Source organism: Hyla sarda, chromosome 1 (genome assembly GCF_029499605.1).
Source record: "Hyla sarda isolate aHylSar1 chromosome 1, aHylSar1.hap1, whole genome shotgun sequence".
NCBI classification, from domain to species: Eukaryota; Metazoa; Chordata; class Amphibia; order Anura; family Hylidae; genus Hyla; species Hyla sarda.
In genome coordinates, this window is record NC_079189.1 from 25,454,651 (window position 1) to 25,475,688 (window position 21,038).

General features: G+C 45.3%; 1 protein-coding gene across 1 annotated transcript in view; it reads right to left on the minus strand.

Moving 5' to 3' along the window:
- Positions 1 to 21,038, minus strand: part of DNAAF9 (dynein axonemal assembly factor 9) — a gene marked incomplete in the record, with an annotated part of 90,218 nt that overhangs the window by 30,150 nt on the left and 39,030 nt on the right. The window contains 6 exon segments of the mRNA XM_056553268.1: positions 399 to 510; positions 4,877 to 4,922; positions 5,132 to 5,176; positions 5,342 to 5,418; positions 12,565 to 12,652; positions 17,973 to 18,009. Of these exon segments, the coding sequence (XP_056409243.1) occupies positions 399 to 510; positions 4,877 to 4,922; positions 5,132 to 5,176; positions 5,342 to 5,418; positions 12,565 to 12,652; positions 17,973 to 18,009 (405 nt within the window).

Consider the following 21,038-nt stretch of genomic DNA (forward strand, 5'->3'; position numbering starts at 1 on the left):
GAGATGTGAATGCAGCCTAAGTCTGTTTACAGACAGCAAGCAGAAATCTAAAAAGGAAATAAAACACAAAGTATAAGAAAAGTACAGTGACATCTCATTACGTACAGTCATGGTACCCACCCTGCGCCTCCACTATGGCACTGCCCCTCCCTGTCCTCCCAGTATCTACAGACCTCCCCCGCTGCTGTTCCCATTCATCTCCGGCAGACGACGCTTCTCATATTAATCAGCTTGTGGTTTCAGTACAGGCCCGGCTCATGTATCTACCCACCCGCTGCCATGTATACCCGATACCACAAACATCCTAAACAACACAGCGACACGCAGCCGCCCAGCAAGAGGCAGCACCAAGATAAATAGTCACACCCCGGGACAAACAGGGCGCAGCAATAAGGCACCTTTGTCTCTAACAAGAATGTCCGACTTCAAGAAAGATTCGGAGAAGACGATGGATCCTAAGTTTCCTCTTCCGCCTTGCAGGTCAGGAATGTCATAGACGGTCATGGATGCCTGGAAGACAAGTATATACAGGATGAGGGAATGCAGATCATACGTACAGACCACTGCTGGATGGGAGAATTCTGCAGGGGGCGCTATCATTCATTTGGAGTACGTTTATTTTTCTTCAACAAAAGGGCGGGAATGACTGATCCTATACACAGTTATGTAGACCGTACACAAAAATAGTCCTGAACGCTGATCATCAACCCCCGAATATCCTTTTAACCCCTTAAAGGGTAGCTCCCACCATCTTTTTTATTTTATTTTATTTTTTCTGTCCCTGCCTATTGCCAATCTATTCCTAACCCCCTCCCTACTTTTTATTTTTATTTTTTACTATATTAAAAATACCTTTTTGTCTGCCTGGCAGTGTGCTCACTACCAGGCAGACTTCCCAGCAGGCACCACGTCACTGATGCCAGCTGGGGGGGGGGCGACTTCCGCCCTTACTTCATCTATACAGGGTGCCTCCAGCTGTTTCACCACTACAACTCCCAGCTTGCCCTGACATCTATTGGCTGGGAGTTGCAGTGGTAAAACAGCTGGAGGCACCCAGTGTTGAAAACAATAAATGCTGGCGAACTACCCCCCTCACCCCTCCCCCCCCCCCCCCCCCCCCCCCCCATTGTTAAAACCCCGAGCCCTGCTCTCCCCCAACCCCCGTTTAAAATCATGATCCCCGCTCTCATATACATACTGCAGAGTCCGGCAGCGGCGGCAGCAGCAGCAGCGGCTCCATGTGCAGAAGGCGGGGCCGGCGTGTCAGGCCAGGGAGCCAATGCGCTCGCTCCCACCTGTCTGATTGACAGGCAGGGAGCGAGCGCAGGCTGAATGAAAAAGGACCGATGCCCGGCCGCATCAGTCCTTTTTTCAGGCGTGACGTCACGCCAGCCTGCAGCCGGCCACTAGGAGGGAGACCCCTAATGGCCGGTTTTCAAACATAAATTAGAACATGTTAATAAAAATAAAAAAATAATTAAAATATATTAGAGATATGTTGTAGTACATATGTACTACAACATATCAAAAAATAATATTGATGACAGTGCCCATTTAAGGACATTGGACAAAAATCTATGTCCTGATACTTCGCGCACCAGGATGTACATTTAAAGGGTTACTCCGCTACCCAGTGTCCGGAACATTGAGTTGTGCGGGATTCCGTGTTCACGCCCGCCCCCCTCGTGACGTCATGTGACGTTACGTCCCACCCCCTCAATGCAAGTCTATGGGAAGGGGACGCGACGGCCGTCGCGTCCCCTTCCTATGGACTTTCATTGAGGGGGAAGCAGTGACGTTCGGAGGGGGCAAGCGTGAACACGGAAGCCTGCACACAGCATTTGGAACCGAATGTTCCGGACGCTGGGGAGCGGAGTAACCCTTTAAAGGGGTACCCCAGTGGAAACATGTTTTTTATTTATTTATTTTTTTTAAATCAACTGATGCCAGAAAGTTAAAACAGATTTGTAAATTACTTCTATTAAAAAATTCTTAATCCTTCTAGTACTTATTAGCGGCTGTATAATACAGAGATAATTCTTTTCTTTTGGGATTTTTTTTCTTTCACGACCACAGTGCTCTCTGCTGACACCTCTTTCCATTTTAGGAACTTTCCAGTGCAGCATGTTTTTTTTTTTTTTTTTTTCCTACTCTGGACAGTTCCTTAAATGGACAGAGATGTCAGCAGAGAGCACTGTGGTCATGACAGAAAAGAAATCCCAAAAGAAAAGAATTTCCTCTGTAGTATACAGCCGCTAATATCGCCCTGTACAGTGAATGGCCTAAAGTTTACAGTGTACAGCGTAAAAATGAAACTCTCCAAAATTTGCTAAATTACTATTTTCTTTTCAATTTCCCTACACAAATAATATTTTTTGGGAGTTTTTCAATACATTTTATGGTAACATGAGGGATGTAATTATAAAGTACAATTGGTCAAGCAAAGAACGAGCCCTCATATAGGTCTGGAGAGTTATGTCTCAGAGGAGGAAAAAACGAAAATACAAAAATCAAATTGGCCGTGTCCTCAATGTCAAAATGGACTGTGTCCTTAAATGGGCACGGTCACCAAACTTTTTTTTTTTTATATGTTGTAGTACTTGTGTACTACAACATATCTCTAATATACATTATTTATTTTTTTTCATTAAAATTGTTTAATTTACATTTGAAAACCGGCCACTAGGGGTCTCCCTCCTAGTGGCCGGCTGCAGCCTGGCGTGACGCATGAATTCGGACCGATGCTAATTCATTCAGCCTGCGCTTGCTCCCTGCCAGTCAAACAGACAGGCGCGAGTGAGCGCTTTGAACTTAAAGGATGCGCGCAGGCTCCCTGGCCGGCCCTGGCTCCCGGTGTGAGGTAGGACTGCCCTGCACTTTATTCTATTTTGGGGTGGAAAGAGAGTTGCGCGGCAGCGGGTTGCGTTGCGGGGTTCGGGGGAGCGGGATGTGCGGCAGCTGTTTTCACCACAGTGTGCCTCCAGTTGTTTCCCCACTACAACTCCCAGCATGCCCTGACAGCCAATTGATGTCAGGGAAAGCTGGGAGTTCTAGTGGTGAAACAGCTGGAGGCACCCTGTATAGGTGAACTAAGGGCGGAAGTGTGGCCTCAGGAGGCATCAGTGACGTGGTGCCTGCTGGGGAAGTCTGCCTGGTAGTGAGCACACTGCCAGGCAGACTAAAGGCATTTTAATATAGTAAAAAAAATAAAAAAAAATTAAAGAGGTACTCCGGTGAAAACCTTTCTTCTTTTAAATCAACTGGGGGCAGAAAGTTAAACATATTTGTAAATTACTTCTATTTAAAAATCTTAATCCTTCCTGTACTTATTAGCTGCTGAATACTACAGAGGAAATTCTTTTCTTTTTGGAATGCTCTCTGATGACATCACGAGCACAGTTCTCTCTGCTGACGTTATTATAATAATAATAATAACGCTTTATTTATTGTTGTCCTTAGTGGGATTTGAACCCAAGTCCCCAGCACTACAAGGCAGCAGTGCTAACCACTGAGCCACCATGCTGCCCTTAGCATACATCTGCTATGCATGGTTGCTAAAATGGACAGAGATGTCAGCAGAGAGCACTGTGCTCGTGATGTCATCAGTGTTCCAAAAAGAAAGGAATTTCCTCTGTAGCATTCAGCAGCTAATAAGTACTGGAAGGATTAAGATTTTTTTTATAGAAGTCATTTACAAATATGTTTAACTTTCTGCCACCAGTTGATTTAAAAGAAAAAAGGTTTTCACCGGAGTACCCTTTTAAAGGCAGTAAGGGGGTTAGGGATAGATGGACAATAGGCAGGGACAGAAAGAAAAAAAAGGATGGTGGGAGCTACACTAAGGGGTTAGCCAATATTCTAAACGAGATTACTAGAAACCATATACATATTGCCTCATATTGCCTCCCTAGCAACCAAGTATTCTATGTTAATAGAGAGAAAAAACACAGCCTTATAGGAATTAAATCTGCAACGTTGGCTCCAAGCCCAGTATGGGGCGCTCCAGCATCAGATCCATGCACAACACTGGGTGCTCCAGCATCAGATCCATGCACAACACTGGGTGCTCCAGCATCAGATCCATGCACAACACTGGGTGCTCCAGCATCAGATCCATGCACAACACTGGGTGCTCCAGCATCAGATCCATGCACAACACTGGGTGCTCCAGCATCAGATCCATGCACAACACTGGGTTCTCCAGCATCAGATCCATACACAACACTGGGTGCTCCAGCATCAGATCCATGCACAACACTGGGTGCTCCAGCATCAGATCCATGCACAACACTGGGTGCTCCAGCATCAGATCCATGCACAACACTGGGTGCTCCAGCATCAGATCCATGCACAACACTGGGTGCTCCAGCATCAGATCCATGCACAACACTGGGTGCTCCAGCATCAGATCCATACACAACACTGGGTGCTCCAGCATCAGATCCATGCACAACACTGGGTGCTCCAGCATCAGATCCATGCACAACACTGGGTGCTCCAGCATCAGATCCATACACAACACTGGGTGCTCCAGCATCAGATCCATGCACAACACTGGGTGCTCCAGCATCAGATCCATGCACAACACTGGGTGCTCCAGCATCAGATCCATGCACAACACTGGGTGCTCCAGCATCAGATCCATACACAACACTGGGTGCTCCAGCATCAGATCCATGCACAACACTGGGTGCTCCAGCATCAGATCCATGCACAACACTGGGTGCTCCAGTATGGGATACCCATCCAGCACTTGGCCCTCCAGCACTGGATTCACACCTAACACTAGTTCACAGGCTGTCAGGGCATGCTAGGAGCCACAGGGCCACAAGTTGAACACCACTAGAGCCCGACACTGTATTTGAGTTGTACTTACAGTTTTTATTAAGTTTGTACTATTGTCGTGATCCAATGGGACAATCCTGAAGGAGAAAAAAAAAAGTTGTAAAAGCTCATTCATACAGGTCACGCCCCCTCCCATAGACTTGCATTGAGGGGGTGGGACGTGACGTTATCAGGGGGCGGGGCTATGACGTCACGAGCTCCCAGCTCCAGCGTTCGGAACAGTTTGTTCCAAATGCTGAGCAGCGGCATACCCCTTTAAAATAAGCATCACTGATGAAATCCTTACCTGCCGAGACTATTCACAGCTTCAATCTGAAATGATACTTTGGACCTAGAACAGGACACACAACACAGATTAGAGTGTGAACTATAACAAAAATCCACGGCTTCTAGATGTCACCTCCTCATTTAATGACAGGCTTCGGAGAGATTACAGAACCTCATTTTTACCCCCAATGTTTATTCCTACATCAATGCAAGAAAACATCAAACAGACCTGAGAGCAGCTTTCATCTGAACAAGATTAAAGGAGTCCAGCAGCATCCACAGACTGTGCTCCGCCACTTCCTTTGCCTGTGGAAAGACGAGATGTGCAGTAAGTCTCAGGGTCAGACGGGGTATAAACACAATAACAACACGAGAGAGACTGCATAACGGATTCTTACTGCGGAGGGGAGACACCGCCATTGTGTAAGATTTACAAAGCCTCCATAAAGAGAGGAAAGTCGTCTGAGCCTTTCCATTTCAGACCAGTCAAGTGTATATTGTACAATGGGAACCACACTATATCCGGACTGGTGGATGGAGGATTCATTTCATATCAAATTTACAATTGGTCACTAGGGTGACCACTAGATCCTAAATTTACCATCCAACAAGAAGGTAAAACTTAACTTTTATTGTCTCAATTTAAGATTAAAACCAATTCCACCAAAACACTCAGTGTTATTGTCTATCTGCAAGAACTGTGCTTGCTATGTAGTTCGTACTGAGAGGAGTTGTGGCTGCGGTCCACTTTATATCTATCTATATTGTAAAGTGTCGGTGGAAAGAATTAAAATCATTGACGCAATTACCCGTACGACGTTTCACCACATCAGTGGCTTTGTCAATGCAACCCTCTTCTCCCACTCTTCATACACTGATAGTAACACCGCAGGAGAAATGCTAGCACAGGCTTCCAGTATCTGTATACACTGCTATATACTACTATATACACACCGCAGGAGAAATGCTAGCACAGGCTTCCAGTATCCATATACACTGCTATATACTACTATATACACCGCAGGAGAAATGCTAGCACAGGCTTCCAGTATCTGTATACACTGCTATATACTACTATATACACCGCAGGAGAAATGCTAGCACAGGCTTCCAGTATCCGTATACACTGCTATATACTACTATATACACCGCAGGGGAAATGCTAGCACAGGCTTCCAGTATCCGTATACACTGCTATATACTACTATATACACCGCAGGAGAAATGCTAGCACAGGCTTCCAGTATCCGTATACACTGCTATATACTACTATATACACCGCAGGAGAAATGCTAGCACAGGCTTCCAGTATCCGTATACACTGCTATATACACCGCAGGAGAAATGCTAGCACAGGCTTCCAGTATCCGTATACACTGCTATATACTACTATATACACCGCAGGAGAAATGCTAGCACAGGCTTCCAGTATCCGTATACACTGCTATATACTACTATATACACCGCAGGAGAAATGCTAGCACAGGCTTCCAGTATCCGTATACACTGCTATATACTACTATATACACCGCAGGAGAAATGCTAGCACAGGCTACCAGTATCCGTATACACTGCTATATACTACTATATACACCGCAGGAGAAATGCTAGCACAGGCTTCCAGTATCCGTATACACTGCTATATACTACTATATACACCGCAGGAGAAATGCTAGCACAGGCTTCCAGTATCCGTATACACTGCTATATACTACTATATACACCGCAGGAGAAATGCTAGCACAGGCTTCCAGTATCCGTATACACTGCTATATACTACTATATACACCGCAGGAGAAATGCGAGCACAGGCTTCCAGTATCCGTATACACTGCTATATACTACTATATACACCGCAGGAGAAATGCTAGCACAGGCTTCCAGTATCCGTATACACTGCTATATACTACTATATACACCGCAGGAGAAATGCTAGCACAGGCTACCAGTATCCGTATACACTGCTATATACTACTATATACACCGCAGGAGAAATGCTAGCACAGGCTTCCAGTATCCGTATACACTGCTATATACTACTATATACACCGCAGGAGAAATGCTAGCACAGGCTACCAGTATCCGTATACACTGCTATATACTACTATATACACCGCAGGAGAAATGCTAGCACAGGCTTCCAGTATCCGTATACACTGCTATATACTACTATATACACCGCAGGAGAAATGCTAGCACAGGCTTCCAGTATCCGTATACACTGCTATATACTACTATATACACCGCAGGAGAAATGCTAGCACAGGCTTCCAGTATCCGTAGTTTCAGGTGCTGCACATCTCGTATCTTCACAGCATAGACAATTGCCTTCAGATGACCCCAAAGATAAAAGTCTAAGGGAGTCACATCGGGAGACCTTGGGGGCCATTCAACTGGCCCACGACGACCAATCCCCTTTCCAGGAAACTGTTCATCTAGGAATGCTCGGACCTGACACCCATAATGTGGTGGTCACCATCTTGCTGGAAAAACTCAGGGAACGTCCCAGCTTCAGTGCATAAAGAGGGAAACACATCATCATGTAGCAATTTCGCATATCCAGTGGCCTTGAGGTTTCCATTGATGAAGAATGGCCCCACTATCTTTGTACCCCATATACCACACCACACCATCAATTTTTGTGTTCCAACAGTCTTGGAGGGATCTATCCAATGTGGGTTAGTGTCAGACCAATAGCGGTGGTTTTGTCTGTTAACTTCACCATTCACATAAAAGTTTGTATCATCACTGAACAAAATCTTCTGCGTAAACTGAGGGTCTTGTTCCAATTTTTGTTTTGCCCATTCTGCAGACCCCTAAAACTACGGATACTGGAAGCCTGTGCTAGCATTTCTCCTGCGGTGTATATAGTAGTATATAGCAGTGTATACAGATACTGGAAGCCTGTGCTAGCATTTCTCCTGTGTTGTATATAGTAGTATATAGCAGTGTATACAGATACTGGAAGCCTGTGCTAGCATTTCTCCTGCGGTGTATATAGTAGTATATAGCAGTGTATATGGATACTGGAAGCCTGTGCTAGCATTTCTCCTGCGGTGTATATAGTAGTATATAGCAGTGTATACAGATACTGGAAGCCTGTGCTAGCATTTCTCCTGTGGTGTATATAGTAGTATATAGCAGTGTATACAGATACTGGAAGCCTGTGCTAGCATTTCTCCTGCGGTGTATATAGTAGTATATAGCAGTGTATATGGATACTGGAAGCCTGTGCTAGCATTTCTCCTGCGGTGTATATAGTAGTATATAGCAGTGTATATGGATACTGGAAGCCTGTGATAGCATTTCTCCTGCGGTGTATATAGTAGTATATAGCAGTGTATACGGATACTGGAAGCCTGTGCTAGCATTTCTCCTGCGGTGTATATAGTAGTATATAGCAGTGTATACGGATCCTGGAAGCCTGTGCTAGCATTTCTCCTGCGGTGTATATAGTAGTATATAGCAGTGTATACGGATACTGGAAGCCTGTGCTAGCATTTCTCCTGCGGTGTATATAGTAGTATATAGCAAGTGTATACGGATACTGGAAGCCTGTGCTAGCATTTCTCCTGCGATGTATATAGTAGTATATAACAGTGTATACGGATACTGGAAGCCTGTGCTAGCCTTTCTCCTGCGGTGTATATAGTAGTATATAGAAGTGTATACGGATACTGGAAGCCTGTGCTCGCATTTCTCCTGCGGTGTATATAGTAGTATATAGCAGTGTATACGGATACTGGAAGCCTGTGCTCGCATTTCTCCTGCAGTGCATATAGTAGTATATAGTAGTGTATACGGATACTGGAAGCCTGTGCTCGCATTTCTCCTGCGTTGTATATAGTAGTATATAGCGGTGTATACGGATACTGGAAGCCTGTGCTAGCATTTCTCCTGCGGTGTATATAGTAGTATATAGCAGTGTATACGGATACTGGAAGCCTGTGCTAGCATTTCTCCTGTGGTGTATATAGTAGTATATAGCAGTGTATACGGATACTGGAAGCCTGTGCTCGCATTTCTCCTGCAGTGTATATAGTAGTATATAGTAGTGTATACGGATACTGGAAGCCTATGCTAGCATTTCTCCTGCGGTGTATATAGTAGTATATAGCAGTGTATACGGATACTGGAAGCCTGTGCTAGCATTTCTCCTGTGGTGTATATAGTAGTATATAGCAGTGTATACGGATACTGGAAGCCTGTGCTCGCATTTCTCCTGCAGTGTATATAGTAGTAAATAGTAGTGTATACGGATACTGGAAGCCTGTGCTAGCATTTCTCCTGCGGTGTATATAGTAGTATATAGCAGTGTATACGGATACTGGAAGCCTGTGCTAGCATTTCTCCTGTGGTGTATATAGTAGTATATAGCAGTGTATACGGATACTGGAAGCCTGTGCTCGCATTTCTCCTGCAGTGTATATAGTAGTATATAGCAGTGTATACGGATACTGGAAGCCTGTGCTAGCATTTCTCCTGCGGTGTATATAGTAGTATATAGCAGTGTATACGGATACTGGAAGCCTGTGCTCGCATTTCTCCTGCGGTGTATATAGTAGTATATAGCAGTGTATACGGATACTGGAAGCCTGTGCTAGCATTTCTCCTGCAGTGTATATAGTAGTATATAGTAGTGTATACGGATACTGGAAGCCTGTGCTAGCATTTCTCCTGCGGTGTATATAGTAGTATATAGCAGTATATAGAGAAGAGGGTTGCATTGACAATCCAACACAATGGGCAGCACATTGAACACATTTTATAAGTGGTCAGAAATTTGTAAATAACTCATGAAAGAATAAAGTTATGTTAAAACCAAGTACATCATTGTTTTTCTTGCGAAATTCCCAATAAGTTTGAGGTGTCACATGACCAAAAACAAAAGTTGGATTAAAAATGGCCGCCATGGTCACCACCCATCTTGGAAAGTTTCCCCCGTCACATATACTAATGTACCACAAACAGGAAGTTAATATCCCCAACCATTCCCATTTTATTAAGGTGAATCTATATAAATGACCCACCCTGTACTGTCTGATCATTTATTGACAGTTCAAAGTGCCAAGATCAGCTACCAAACAAGCTACTATTACACACGGCAATGACTGCATGTTTGGCTGATAATCGCCCTGTGTGATCGAGCCCATTAAAGGGGTATTCCGCCCCTGGCATCTTATCCTCTATCCAAAGGATAGGGGATAAGATGTCAGATCGCCGGGGTCCCGCTGCAGCACCCCGCTATCATTACTGCGCAGAGCGAGATCGCTCTGCACGTAATGACGGGCAATACAGGGGCCGGAGCATCGTTACGTCACGGCCCACCCCCGTCAATACAAGTCTATGGGAGGGGGCGTTGCGGTCATCATGCCCCCCTGCCATAGACTTGCATTAAGGGGACGGGCCGTGATGGCATGAGGGGTGGAGCCATGACGTCACGCTGCTCCGGCCCCTGTATTGCCCGTCATTACGTGCAGAGCGATCTCGCTCTGTGCAGTAATGATGGCGGGGTGCCGCAGCGGCGATCCCCGGGGTCCCCAGCAGAGGGACCCCGGCGATCTGACCTCTTATCCCCTATCCTTTGGATAGAGGATAAGATGCCAGGGGCGGAGTACCCCTTTAAGGCACTCCAGGAAAATCCCTGTCCCCATTATGGCTTTATAGTAACTGATCTCCTCCCCTGTTCTGTGCAGAGTCCACATTATATGGGATAATCGTACTCATCAGCACTGACATAGAGGGTTGGTTTACAGCCTCCTCCGCCCCCAGGAGACGTCTTACATTTTATGTGCACTAATAACCCTCATAAAAAGGTTTTACTGTATTCTTGTGTTTTTATATAGATGTGTATCCACGATGAGCCTGGAGGGTCACACTTAGGGTACATGCATTTTTACCATTCCGGTTTGATCACAGTGGAGACAGGTGCGACGCCGACGTGACAAGACATGAAAAGTTGTGTGACGGAGAAGGGTGGCTTGAGGACTATTTCATTCTCCTGCGAGGATTCAGTGTTTCCTCTGATGTATTCAGCCACCACACCTATGAACGTAGGAACCAGTACAGCCCTGTATAAGGGGACACAGGTAGTGTAGGTATCCGGCAGGGGAGCCGCAGCTCGGTGACCACTTTACTAAGGTCATATGTAGGGCTGGGCGGTATATGGACAAATAGGTGTATCACGGTATTATGGCTAGAGATGAGCGAATTTACAGTAAATTCGATTCGTCACGAACTTCTCGGCTCGGCAGTTGATGACTTTTCCTGCGTAAATTAGTTCAGCTTTCCGGTGCTCCGCTGGGCTGGAAAAGGTGGATACAGTCGTAGAAAAAGAGTCTACTAGGACTGTATCCACCTTTTCCAGCCCGCCGGAGCACTGGAAAGCTGAACTAATTTATGCAGGAAAAGTCATCAACTGCCGAGCCGAGAAGTTCGTGACGAATCGAATTTACTGTAAGTTCGCTCATCTCTACTTATGGCGGTTCCACGGTATATAACGGTATTTCATCCCCCCCCCCCCCAAAAAAAAAATAAAAAATCATGTGACCTGCTGTTCTGCTTCTAACCCCCCACAAATTAATCAGCCCTGCACTGTCCCCATCGGGCCGCCGGAGGGGACACTCTATACCAGTGGTCTCCAACCGGCGGACCTCCAGATGTTGCAAAACTACATCTCCCAGCATGCCCGGACAGCCGTTTGCTGTCTGGGCATGGTGAGAGTTGAAGTTTTGAAACATCTGGAGGTCGGCAGGTTGGAGACCACTGCTCTATACTGTGCGCTGTATCCCTGTGCCCGGGGGGGGGGGGGAAAAAGGTAAACAAAATAAACTTTAACTCAGCCGGCATCTTACATGACAGTGGGCTCAGCCTATCACCGGCCGAGGCGGAACATCGCTGCGGCCGGTGATAGGCTGACGGCTCTCCGACGTTCCCGTCTCCAGGAAGCACATCCGGACCGACGGGGAAGGTGAGTTAAAGTTTATTTTCTTTACCTTTTGCAACCCAGGGATACAGTATAGAGCAGTGGTCTCCAACTTGCAGACCTCCAGATGTTTCAAAACTACAACTCCCAGCATGCCCGGACAGCCAACGGCTGTCCGGGCATGCTGGGAGTTGTAGTTTTGCAACATCTGGAGGTCCGCAGGTTGGAGAACACTGGTATAGAGAGTCGGCGCTGGTGGCCCCCGACAAACAGGAGGACGGGGAGGGCAGCGCGTGCGGGTGATATATGAGCATTTACCCCGATGGGGACAGCGCAGCGCTGATACCTCATTCATTCCCGAGACGGGGGGGGGAGCCAAACCAGTATAGCGGTATGAAGAAGAATTCATATCGTGCAGGACAAAAATTCCGGTATTCGGTATGAAGCAGTATACCGCCCGGCCCTAGTCATAAGTGGTGACTCCTAGCAGGACCCAAAACGGCTCTAGGTAAGAATGTGGCCCTTACCTTGGTAAAGCTGGAACACTTGACAAAGCTTGTGATTCCCGCGAGAACGGCCTCCACCACAGCAGTGTAGATCTGAGACAGGAGGGTGCTAAAAGAGACATAAGAACCAGGTCACTATACAAAAAGATACATTAAAGGAGATCTCCGGTGAAAATATAACTTCTCCCCTAGGAGCTGATCATGGGGGGTCCGACCGCAGGCGCCCCGGCACTCAGTGGGGAGCGCGTGCTGCAGACGGCATGCGCTCTATTCATTCCTATGGGAGCGCCAAAAAGACCAGAGTACAGCACTTGGGCATTATCAGCGCTCCCATTGAAACGAATGGAGCGCCTCACTGAGCGCGCCGGGGTCCAGCGGTCGGACCCCCCACCATCAGCTACTTATCCCCTATCCTGTGGCTAGGGAATAAGTTAAAGGGGTACGCCGGGGGAAATTTTTTGTTAATTTTTTTTTTTTTATACATTTTTTTAAATCAGCTGGTGCCAGAAAGTTAAAACAGATTTGTAAATTACTTCTTTAAAAAAATTCTTTACCCTTCCAGTACTTTTTAGCAGCTGTATGCTACAGAGGAAATACTTTTCTTTTTGAATTTCTTTTTGTTGTCTTGTCCACAGTGCTCTCTGCCGACACCTCTGCCCGTGTCAGGAACTGTTCAGAGCAGCATAGGTTTGCTATGGGGATTTTCTCCTGCTCTGGACAGTTCCTGATAGGGACATCAGGTGTCAGCAGAGAGCACTGTGGACAAGACAAAAAAAGAAATTCAAAAAAGGAAAATTATTTCCTCTGTAGCATACAGCTGCTAAAAAGTAGTTCCATTTAAAAATCGTAATCCTTCCAGTACTTATCAGCTGCTGTATGCTCCCCAGGAAGTTCTTTCCTTTTTGAATTTCCTTTCTGTCGGACCACAGTGCTCTCCTCTCATTTTAGGAACTGTCCAGAGTAGGAGAAAATCCCCATAGCAAACCTCTCCTGCTCCGGACAGTTCCTAAAAATGGACAGAGGTGTCAGCAGAGAGCACTGTGGTCAGACTGAAAAGGAAATTCAAAGAGAAAAGAACTTCCTGTAGAGCAAATAGAAGCTGATAAGTACTGGAAGGATTAAGATTTTTAAATAGAAGTCATTTACTAATCTTGAAAGAACTCCGTCCAGCACCAAGGTATGAGGTAAAAACGGCTTGTCTTTATTTATTCCACAGCAGGATACATACAGATAAAGATGTCTGACGCGTTTCGCCCTTTGCAGGGCTTAATCGTAGACTAATACATCTTATAACAAACACGATTAAAATACTGAGCGGTCCGGTCACATGTGACCGGACCGCTCAGTATTTTAATCGTGTTTGTTATAAGATGTATTAGTCTACGATTAAGCCCTGCAAAGGGCGAAACGCGTCAGACATCTTTATCTGTATGTATCCTGCTGTGGAATAAATAAAGACAAGCCTTTTTTTACCTCATACCTTGGTGCCGGACGGAGTTCTTTCAAGCATTAGGAGTTGCCGGAGGCGGTGCCGGCAGTCCGCAGCACAGGTGCAAGAGGTGTCCGGAGCTGGTGAGAGCGGTATCCATATCCCTTTGCCTAATTTACTAATCTGTTTAACTTTCTGGCACCAGTTGATTTAAAAAAAATAAAAAAAACAACGTTTTCCACCGGAGTACCCCTTTAAAGCCTTGGAAAAGCCATATAGAAAGCTGCTGATGTGTCTCTTGACAGGTGTGATACTGATGTTCATGTAACACTATCAATGTAACCAGATCAGGGATCCCCAGGGGGGTCACACATGTCAATGAAAGAACAGTGACAAGTACACTTGACACCATGAAGAGGTCCTGCACGATATGTCAAAGCTTCAGGACATAATGTGCAAGTTCCAGCATGAAGCCTTATCAGAGACATTCCCAGACTTATCAGCAGAGACGTAACATAGTATTACCCCCATGTCAACAAAATGGTGAAAAAGCGGTACTCACCTGGAAAATATAAAACATTTTTTAAATCCACTGGTGACAGAAAGTTAAAACAGATTAGAAAATTACTTCTATTTAAAAATCTTAATCCTTCCAGTACCTAACACAGGAAGTTCTTTTCTTTTTGAATTTCCTTTCTGTCTGACCACAGTGCTCTCCTCTCATTTTAGGAACTGTCCAGAGTAGGAGAAAATCCCCATGGCAAACCTCTCCCGCTCCGGACAGTTCCTAAAAATGGACAGAGGTGTCAGCAGAGAGCACTGTGGTCAGACTGAAAAGGAAATTGAAAAAGAAAAAGAACTTCCTGTAGAGCAAATAGAAGCTGATAAGTGCTGGAAGGATTAAGATTTTTAAATAGAAGTAATTTACTAATCTGTTTAACTTGCTGGCACCAGTTGATTTAAGAAAAAGAAAAGTTTTGCAGGGGAGTGCCCCTTTAAAGAGGCATGGCTGGGTGTAAAGGGCCTCCGCCCCCTGTGAGCAGGTCATACTAGTCTGACATTGGAGTGTTTGGTGATCCCAATGGCTGCCGGGGGGGGGGAGGGGGCCCTTTATGCTGAAGCGTCCCTCTGCAATTTTATAGCATTTGGAGACGTTGCCTCAACCTATGTAACCCCTTCTCAGCCATAGTGCACTATATGACTACGTTATCAGGTTCTTTAGCTCCACAAAACTGTGAGCCACAACTTAAAGGGGTATTCCATGAAAAAACATTTTTTTTATCTTTTTTTTTTTTTTTTTTTTTAATCAACTGGCTCCAGAAAGTTTAACTGATTTGTAAATTACTTCAATAAAAAAAATAATAATAATAATCTTAATCCTACCAGTACTTATCAGCTGCTAAAGTTGAGTTGTTCTTTGCTGTCTGACAACAGAGCTTTCTGCTGACACCTCTGTCTGTTTCAGGAACTGTCCAGAGTAGCAGCAAATCCCCATAGCAAACCTCTCCTGCTCTGGACAGTTCCTGAGACAGACAGAGGTGTCAGCAGAGAGCACTGTGGTCAGACAGAAAAAAGAACAACTCAACTACAGCCAGCCTGCACTATGTCACTACTAGAGATGAGCGAACTTACAGTAAATTCGATTCATCACAAACTTCTCGGCTCGGCAGTTGATGGCTTTTCCTGCATAAATTAGTTCAGCTTTCCGGTGCTCCCGTGGGCTGGAAAAGGTGGATACAGTCCTAGGAGACTCTTTCCTAGGACTGTATCCACCTTTTCCAGCCCACCGGAGCACCTGAAGGCTGAACTAATTTACGCAGGAAAAGTCATCAACTGCCGAGCCGAGAAGTTCGTGACGAATCGAATTTACTGTAAGTTCGCTCATCTCTAGTCACTACACACGGGCCCTGATGTACCTGTAAGTTTTCATACCCACCTTTATTTAGTACCTATACCAGTGTTTCTCAACCAGGGTGCCTCCAGCTGTTGCAAAACTACAACTCCCAGCATGCCCGGACAGCCGAAGGCTGTCCGGGCATGCTGGGAGTTGTAGTTTTGCAGCAGCTGGGGGCACCCTGCTTGGGATACAATGACCTATACACGAACATTATAGAACTATTTGACAGCCAACCCATGTACTCCAAACATCATAACCAGCCAAAGTACCATAACCTCAAAGCAGTGGTCTCCAAACTGTGGACCTCCAGCTGTTGAAAATCTACAACTCCCAGCATGCCCGGACAGCCAAAAGCTGTCCTGGGCATGCTGGGAGTTGTTGTTTTGCAACAGCTGGAGGTCCACAGTTTGGAAACCACTGCTATAAAAAAAAAAAAAAGTTGCCTCTTTCATCTGCGTAGCCCCTTGATTAAAGGGGTACTCCACTTGAAAATATTTATTTTTAAAGCAACTGGTGCCAGAAAGTTGAACAGATTTGTAAATGACTTCTATTAAAAAAAAAAAAAAAAAAAAAAAAATATTACTCCTACCAGTACTTCTCAGCTGCTAAAGTTGAGTTGTTCTTTTCTGTCTGACCAGTGCTGACACCTGTTTCAGGAACTGTCCAGAGTAGCAGCAAATCCCCATAGCAAACCTCCCCTGCTCTGGACAGTTCCTGAGACAGGCAGAGGTGTCGGCAGAGAGCGCTGTGGTCAGACAAAAGAACAACTCAACTTCAGCAGCGGATAAGTACTGGTAGGATTAAGATTTTTTTAATAGAAGTCATTTACAAATCTGTTTCTTTCTGGAGCCAGATGATATAAAAAAATTTAAAAAAAAAATGTGTTTTTCTTCATGGAATACCCCTTTAGAGAGGTCATAAAGTAATCCTAACCTACTGTAAATAGAGTGAGTATGGGAAACACATTTTCTCAGATGAGGGTTCTTGCTCCTGGACTATATCAGAATATGTGACTATACCGGAGGACCCCCAGCTGCAGGCTGCACATATGGAGCCCATTTACTATGCCAGTGGACTTCAAACAGCAGACATCAAGGTGTAACAAAACTACAACCCCCAGCATGCTTGAAACATTCTGGGAGTCAGTGTTTTGAAACAGCTGAGGGTCCACAGATTAGAGACCACAAAGCATAGTGATGCATAGGACAACCAGCTGTTTCAAAACTACAACTCCCAGCATGACCAGACAGCCTTTGGACGTTTGGGCATGCTGGAAGTGGTAATTGTGAAACAGCTGGAGGCACCCTGGTTGGGAAACACTTCCCTATAGCTACACCCCCTGCTGGTTTCACTCATTTTACGGACCCTTTTCTGGTCATAGTTGCAATAGGCCAGTGTTTCCCAATCAGGATGCCTTCAGCTGTTGCAAAACTACAACTACCAGCATGACCAGACAGCCTTTGGATGTTTGGGCATGCTGGAAGTGGTAATTGTGAAACAGCTGGAGGCACCCTGGTTGGGAAACACTTCCCTATAGCTACACTCCCTGCTGGTTTCACTCATTTTACGGACCCTTTTCTGGTCATAGTTACAATTAGAGATGAGCGAACTTACAGTAAATTCGATTCATCACGAACTTCTCGGCTCGGCAGTTGATGACTTTTCCTGCATAAATTAGTTCAGCTTTCCGGTGCTCCCGTGGGCTGGAAAAGGTGGATACAGTCCTAGGAGACTCTTTCCTAGGACTGTATCCAACTTTTCCAGCCCACCGGAGCACCTGAAGGCTGAACTAATTTACGCAGGAAAAGCCATCAACTGCCGAGCCGAGAAGTTCGTGACGAATCGAATTTACTGTAAGTTCGATCATCTCTAGTTACAATAGGTCAGTGTTTCCCAACCAGGATGCTTTCAGCAGATGCAGAACTACAACTCTCAGCATGCCCGGACAGCCAACGGCTGTACGGGCATGTTGGGAGTTGTAGTTTTGCAACAGCTGGAGACACACTGGTTGGGAAACACTGACATAGAAAGTAAGAATATTAATAATGCTGGATAAGGAAGCTTCACTGCTGTAAAAACTGATGTAAATATAGAGGAACTTACATTTGCTCATTTTTCTTGTAAGTTTCATTGTCATGACCTGGAATAAATAAATAAATATAAATTAAAAAAATTATACAAAATAAAAATAAAAAATGAGATATATATACATATATATATAAAATAAAAAAAATTATTTGCTTTTATTGTAAGTTGGGATGAACCAATGTACTCTAATATGATACTATGATAAAGTGATGCAAGTTTGGAGCAATGTATTTCGGTAGTAATGTCTCCGGCTGTGGTTGTCTACACTGGGAGGGACCTGGTAAGATGCCAATGATTATATGAAAGGGTTACGCTGACATTACACTGCTTAAAAAAGGGGGGGGGGCTGCTGGGATGCCTGGATAACAGAGCTCAATGACAAAACAAAAGCTTCCCTCCATGGTGCCTGCTTGGCAGAGCCTGCGCAGGACACTGGAGCCGCTACCTTATCAGACCCAGGTTTTGCTTGTTAAAGGAGTACTACATTTTTTTTTTTTAACCCCTTAAGGACCAAGCCCATTTTAACCTTAAGGACCAGGCCAATTTTATTTTTGAGTTTTCGTTTTTTTTCCTCCTCGCCTTCTAAAATCCATAACTCTTATATTTCCCTCTACAGACCCATATAAGGGCTTGTTTCTTGCGTGACCAAATTGTACTTTTTAACAAAACCTCTCATTTTACCATAAAATGTACGGCAAACCCCCCCCAAAAAAATTCCAAATTTTTTTTATTTTTTTTTGGGGGGGGGGGGGGGGGAAGAGAAAATTTTTAGTGTCAAAAGATGTATTTTATTGACAAGATCAGTAAAAAGCAAGAAAGTAATATCATACAATGGAATATAGTACAGAAACCGGAATTAACAGGAACATACAGAGATATGCATCAACAAGCCGAACAATCGTTCCCTCAACAAGGAATGGGGGGGGGGGGGATAGAACGGGAAGGGGGGGGGGAGGAAGGTGGAGAAGGGGATGTGGAATAGGAGAAAGGGTCAGTACATCGGTATCATACAGAGATAGCGAGTGCACAATGTAGGCAAGTACAGTAATCCTATGAAGTCAAAGTCATACAATCAAAGAGACCGGTAATGGTGCCTGTCCGGGGCATCGGGAGAGGAGATCCATGGATCCCAAACTTTAGAGAACAATTCCATTGTGTCCGCTCTGAGTGTATTCAGCTTCTCTGAAATCAATATCTGGTTTACTCTGGCAATAACAATAGATAATGAGAGAATGGCAGAACGCCACTTAGAGGCAATGTGTATTCGTGCTGCTAGTAGAATAAACTGGGTCAGTTTACAATGACTAGAAGAAAGATCAGATGGTTTGTGGGCCAATATGGAGACATCGGGGGACAATGGCACATTAAGGACCGACGAGATGAGATCCACGACTCCAACCCAGAAGGTAGTTATTAGTGGACAAGACCACCAAGTATGGAGCATGGATCCCACCCCAGAATATCCCCGAAAACATAAGGGAGAGACCTCCGGGTAAATTGCATGTAGGCCTGCAGGTACATAGTAGGTACGGTGTAGAATTTTGTGAGCAGTTTCGGCAAGGGATACCTGCCAACTGCCCTTACCAAGGTGAGAGCAACATGTATGCCAGTCAGATAACGACATAGTTACCTGGATATCCTCCTCCCATTGAGACATATACCGTAATTTGGTATTACCTGGTGGGCTATTGAGGAGAGAGTAAATGAGGGATAGAGACCCTGGATGTGTAGGTGTGTAGAGAGCCATCGCTTCAATAGAAGTAGGAGTGATAGGGGCAGAGTGTTGGAGGAGAGAAGACAGAAAGGAAAAGATCTGGGAGGTGCGGAAAATCTCAGAAGGAGGGGGTTGGAATGGAGATAGAAAATTAGTCTTAGAAATAAGCTTCCCCCCCCCCCCCACCAGGAACCGGTTTATGTTAGGAAGTCTATTAGTAAACCACCAACTAAAGGAGGTGGAAGAGAGACCTGGCGGGAAGGAAGGGTTATGGAAGAGAGGCAGAACTGGAGAGATGAGGAATTGGAGTCTCTGATGGAGCGCCAAAGAAGAAGAGAGTAGTGAGATAGTAGTGTAGAGGGAGGGAGAAGAGAGCAAACTGGACCTGTCTACCACACAAGAGAGCAGAGGGTATATGGGGCTAGCAATTCATTGTCAAGATCCACCCATTTAGGACCTGAGGGACCAATATTACAAACCAAAAGTTGAGCTATGCGCGCCGCCCTGCAGTATTTCAAAATGTTGGGAACCGATAATCCCCCCACCGTCTTGTGGTAGTACATCACTGATCTAGGGATTCTAAGGTGAGAGTCTCGCCATATGAAACGGAATAGATCAGTCTGGAGGGCCTTAAGGTCCGCCAAAGGCAGGGGAATGGGAAGACTCCTAAAAAAATAGAGAAGTCGGGGGAGAATCACCAACTTGACTGAATGTAGACGACCCAACCAAGATATGTGAGGTAGATTCCAACGTGTCAGATCGGCTCTAATAGTTCGGTACAGTGGGGGATAATTAAGGCGATACAGCGAGGAAAGATGGGAAGGGAGAGAGATGCCAAGGAAGGGAAGATAAGAAGAGGAAGGTTTGAGGGCAAAGTTGAGACCGATCAGATCCTGTGTCGCCCGAGGAGTGTTGCAGAACAATATATCAGACTTATGTTTGTTTACCACCAGGCCTGAGATGGCAAAAAATGTATCTAGTATAGAGAATAAATTGGGAAGAGAAAGAAGGGGTCTAGTCAAGGTGAGTAGTAAGTCGTCTGCGAAAAGATTAACTTTATAAGTGGAATTACCTATGGTCACGCCCGAAACATTAGGGTAGGTACGTAGAATACTCGCCAGGGGATCCACAGCCAAAGCAAATAGTGCTGGAGAATGAGGGCACCCCTGGCGAGTACCCCTTTCAATAGTAATGGGAGTAGGGGAAGAGGTGGGGAGTTTCAAGTAAGCCTGCGGGGTAGAGTAGAGGCATTGTAGGGCCGTTACAAAAGGGCCAGAAAAGCCCATAGATTTGAGGACTCCAAACAAGTATGACCACGAGACAGAATAGAAAGCCTTCTCTATATCAAGACCTAACAAGGTCAGGGG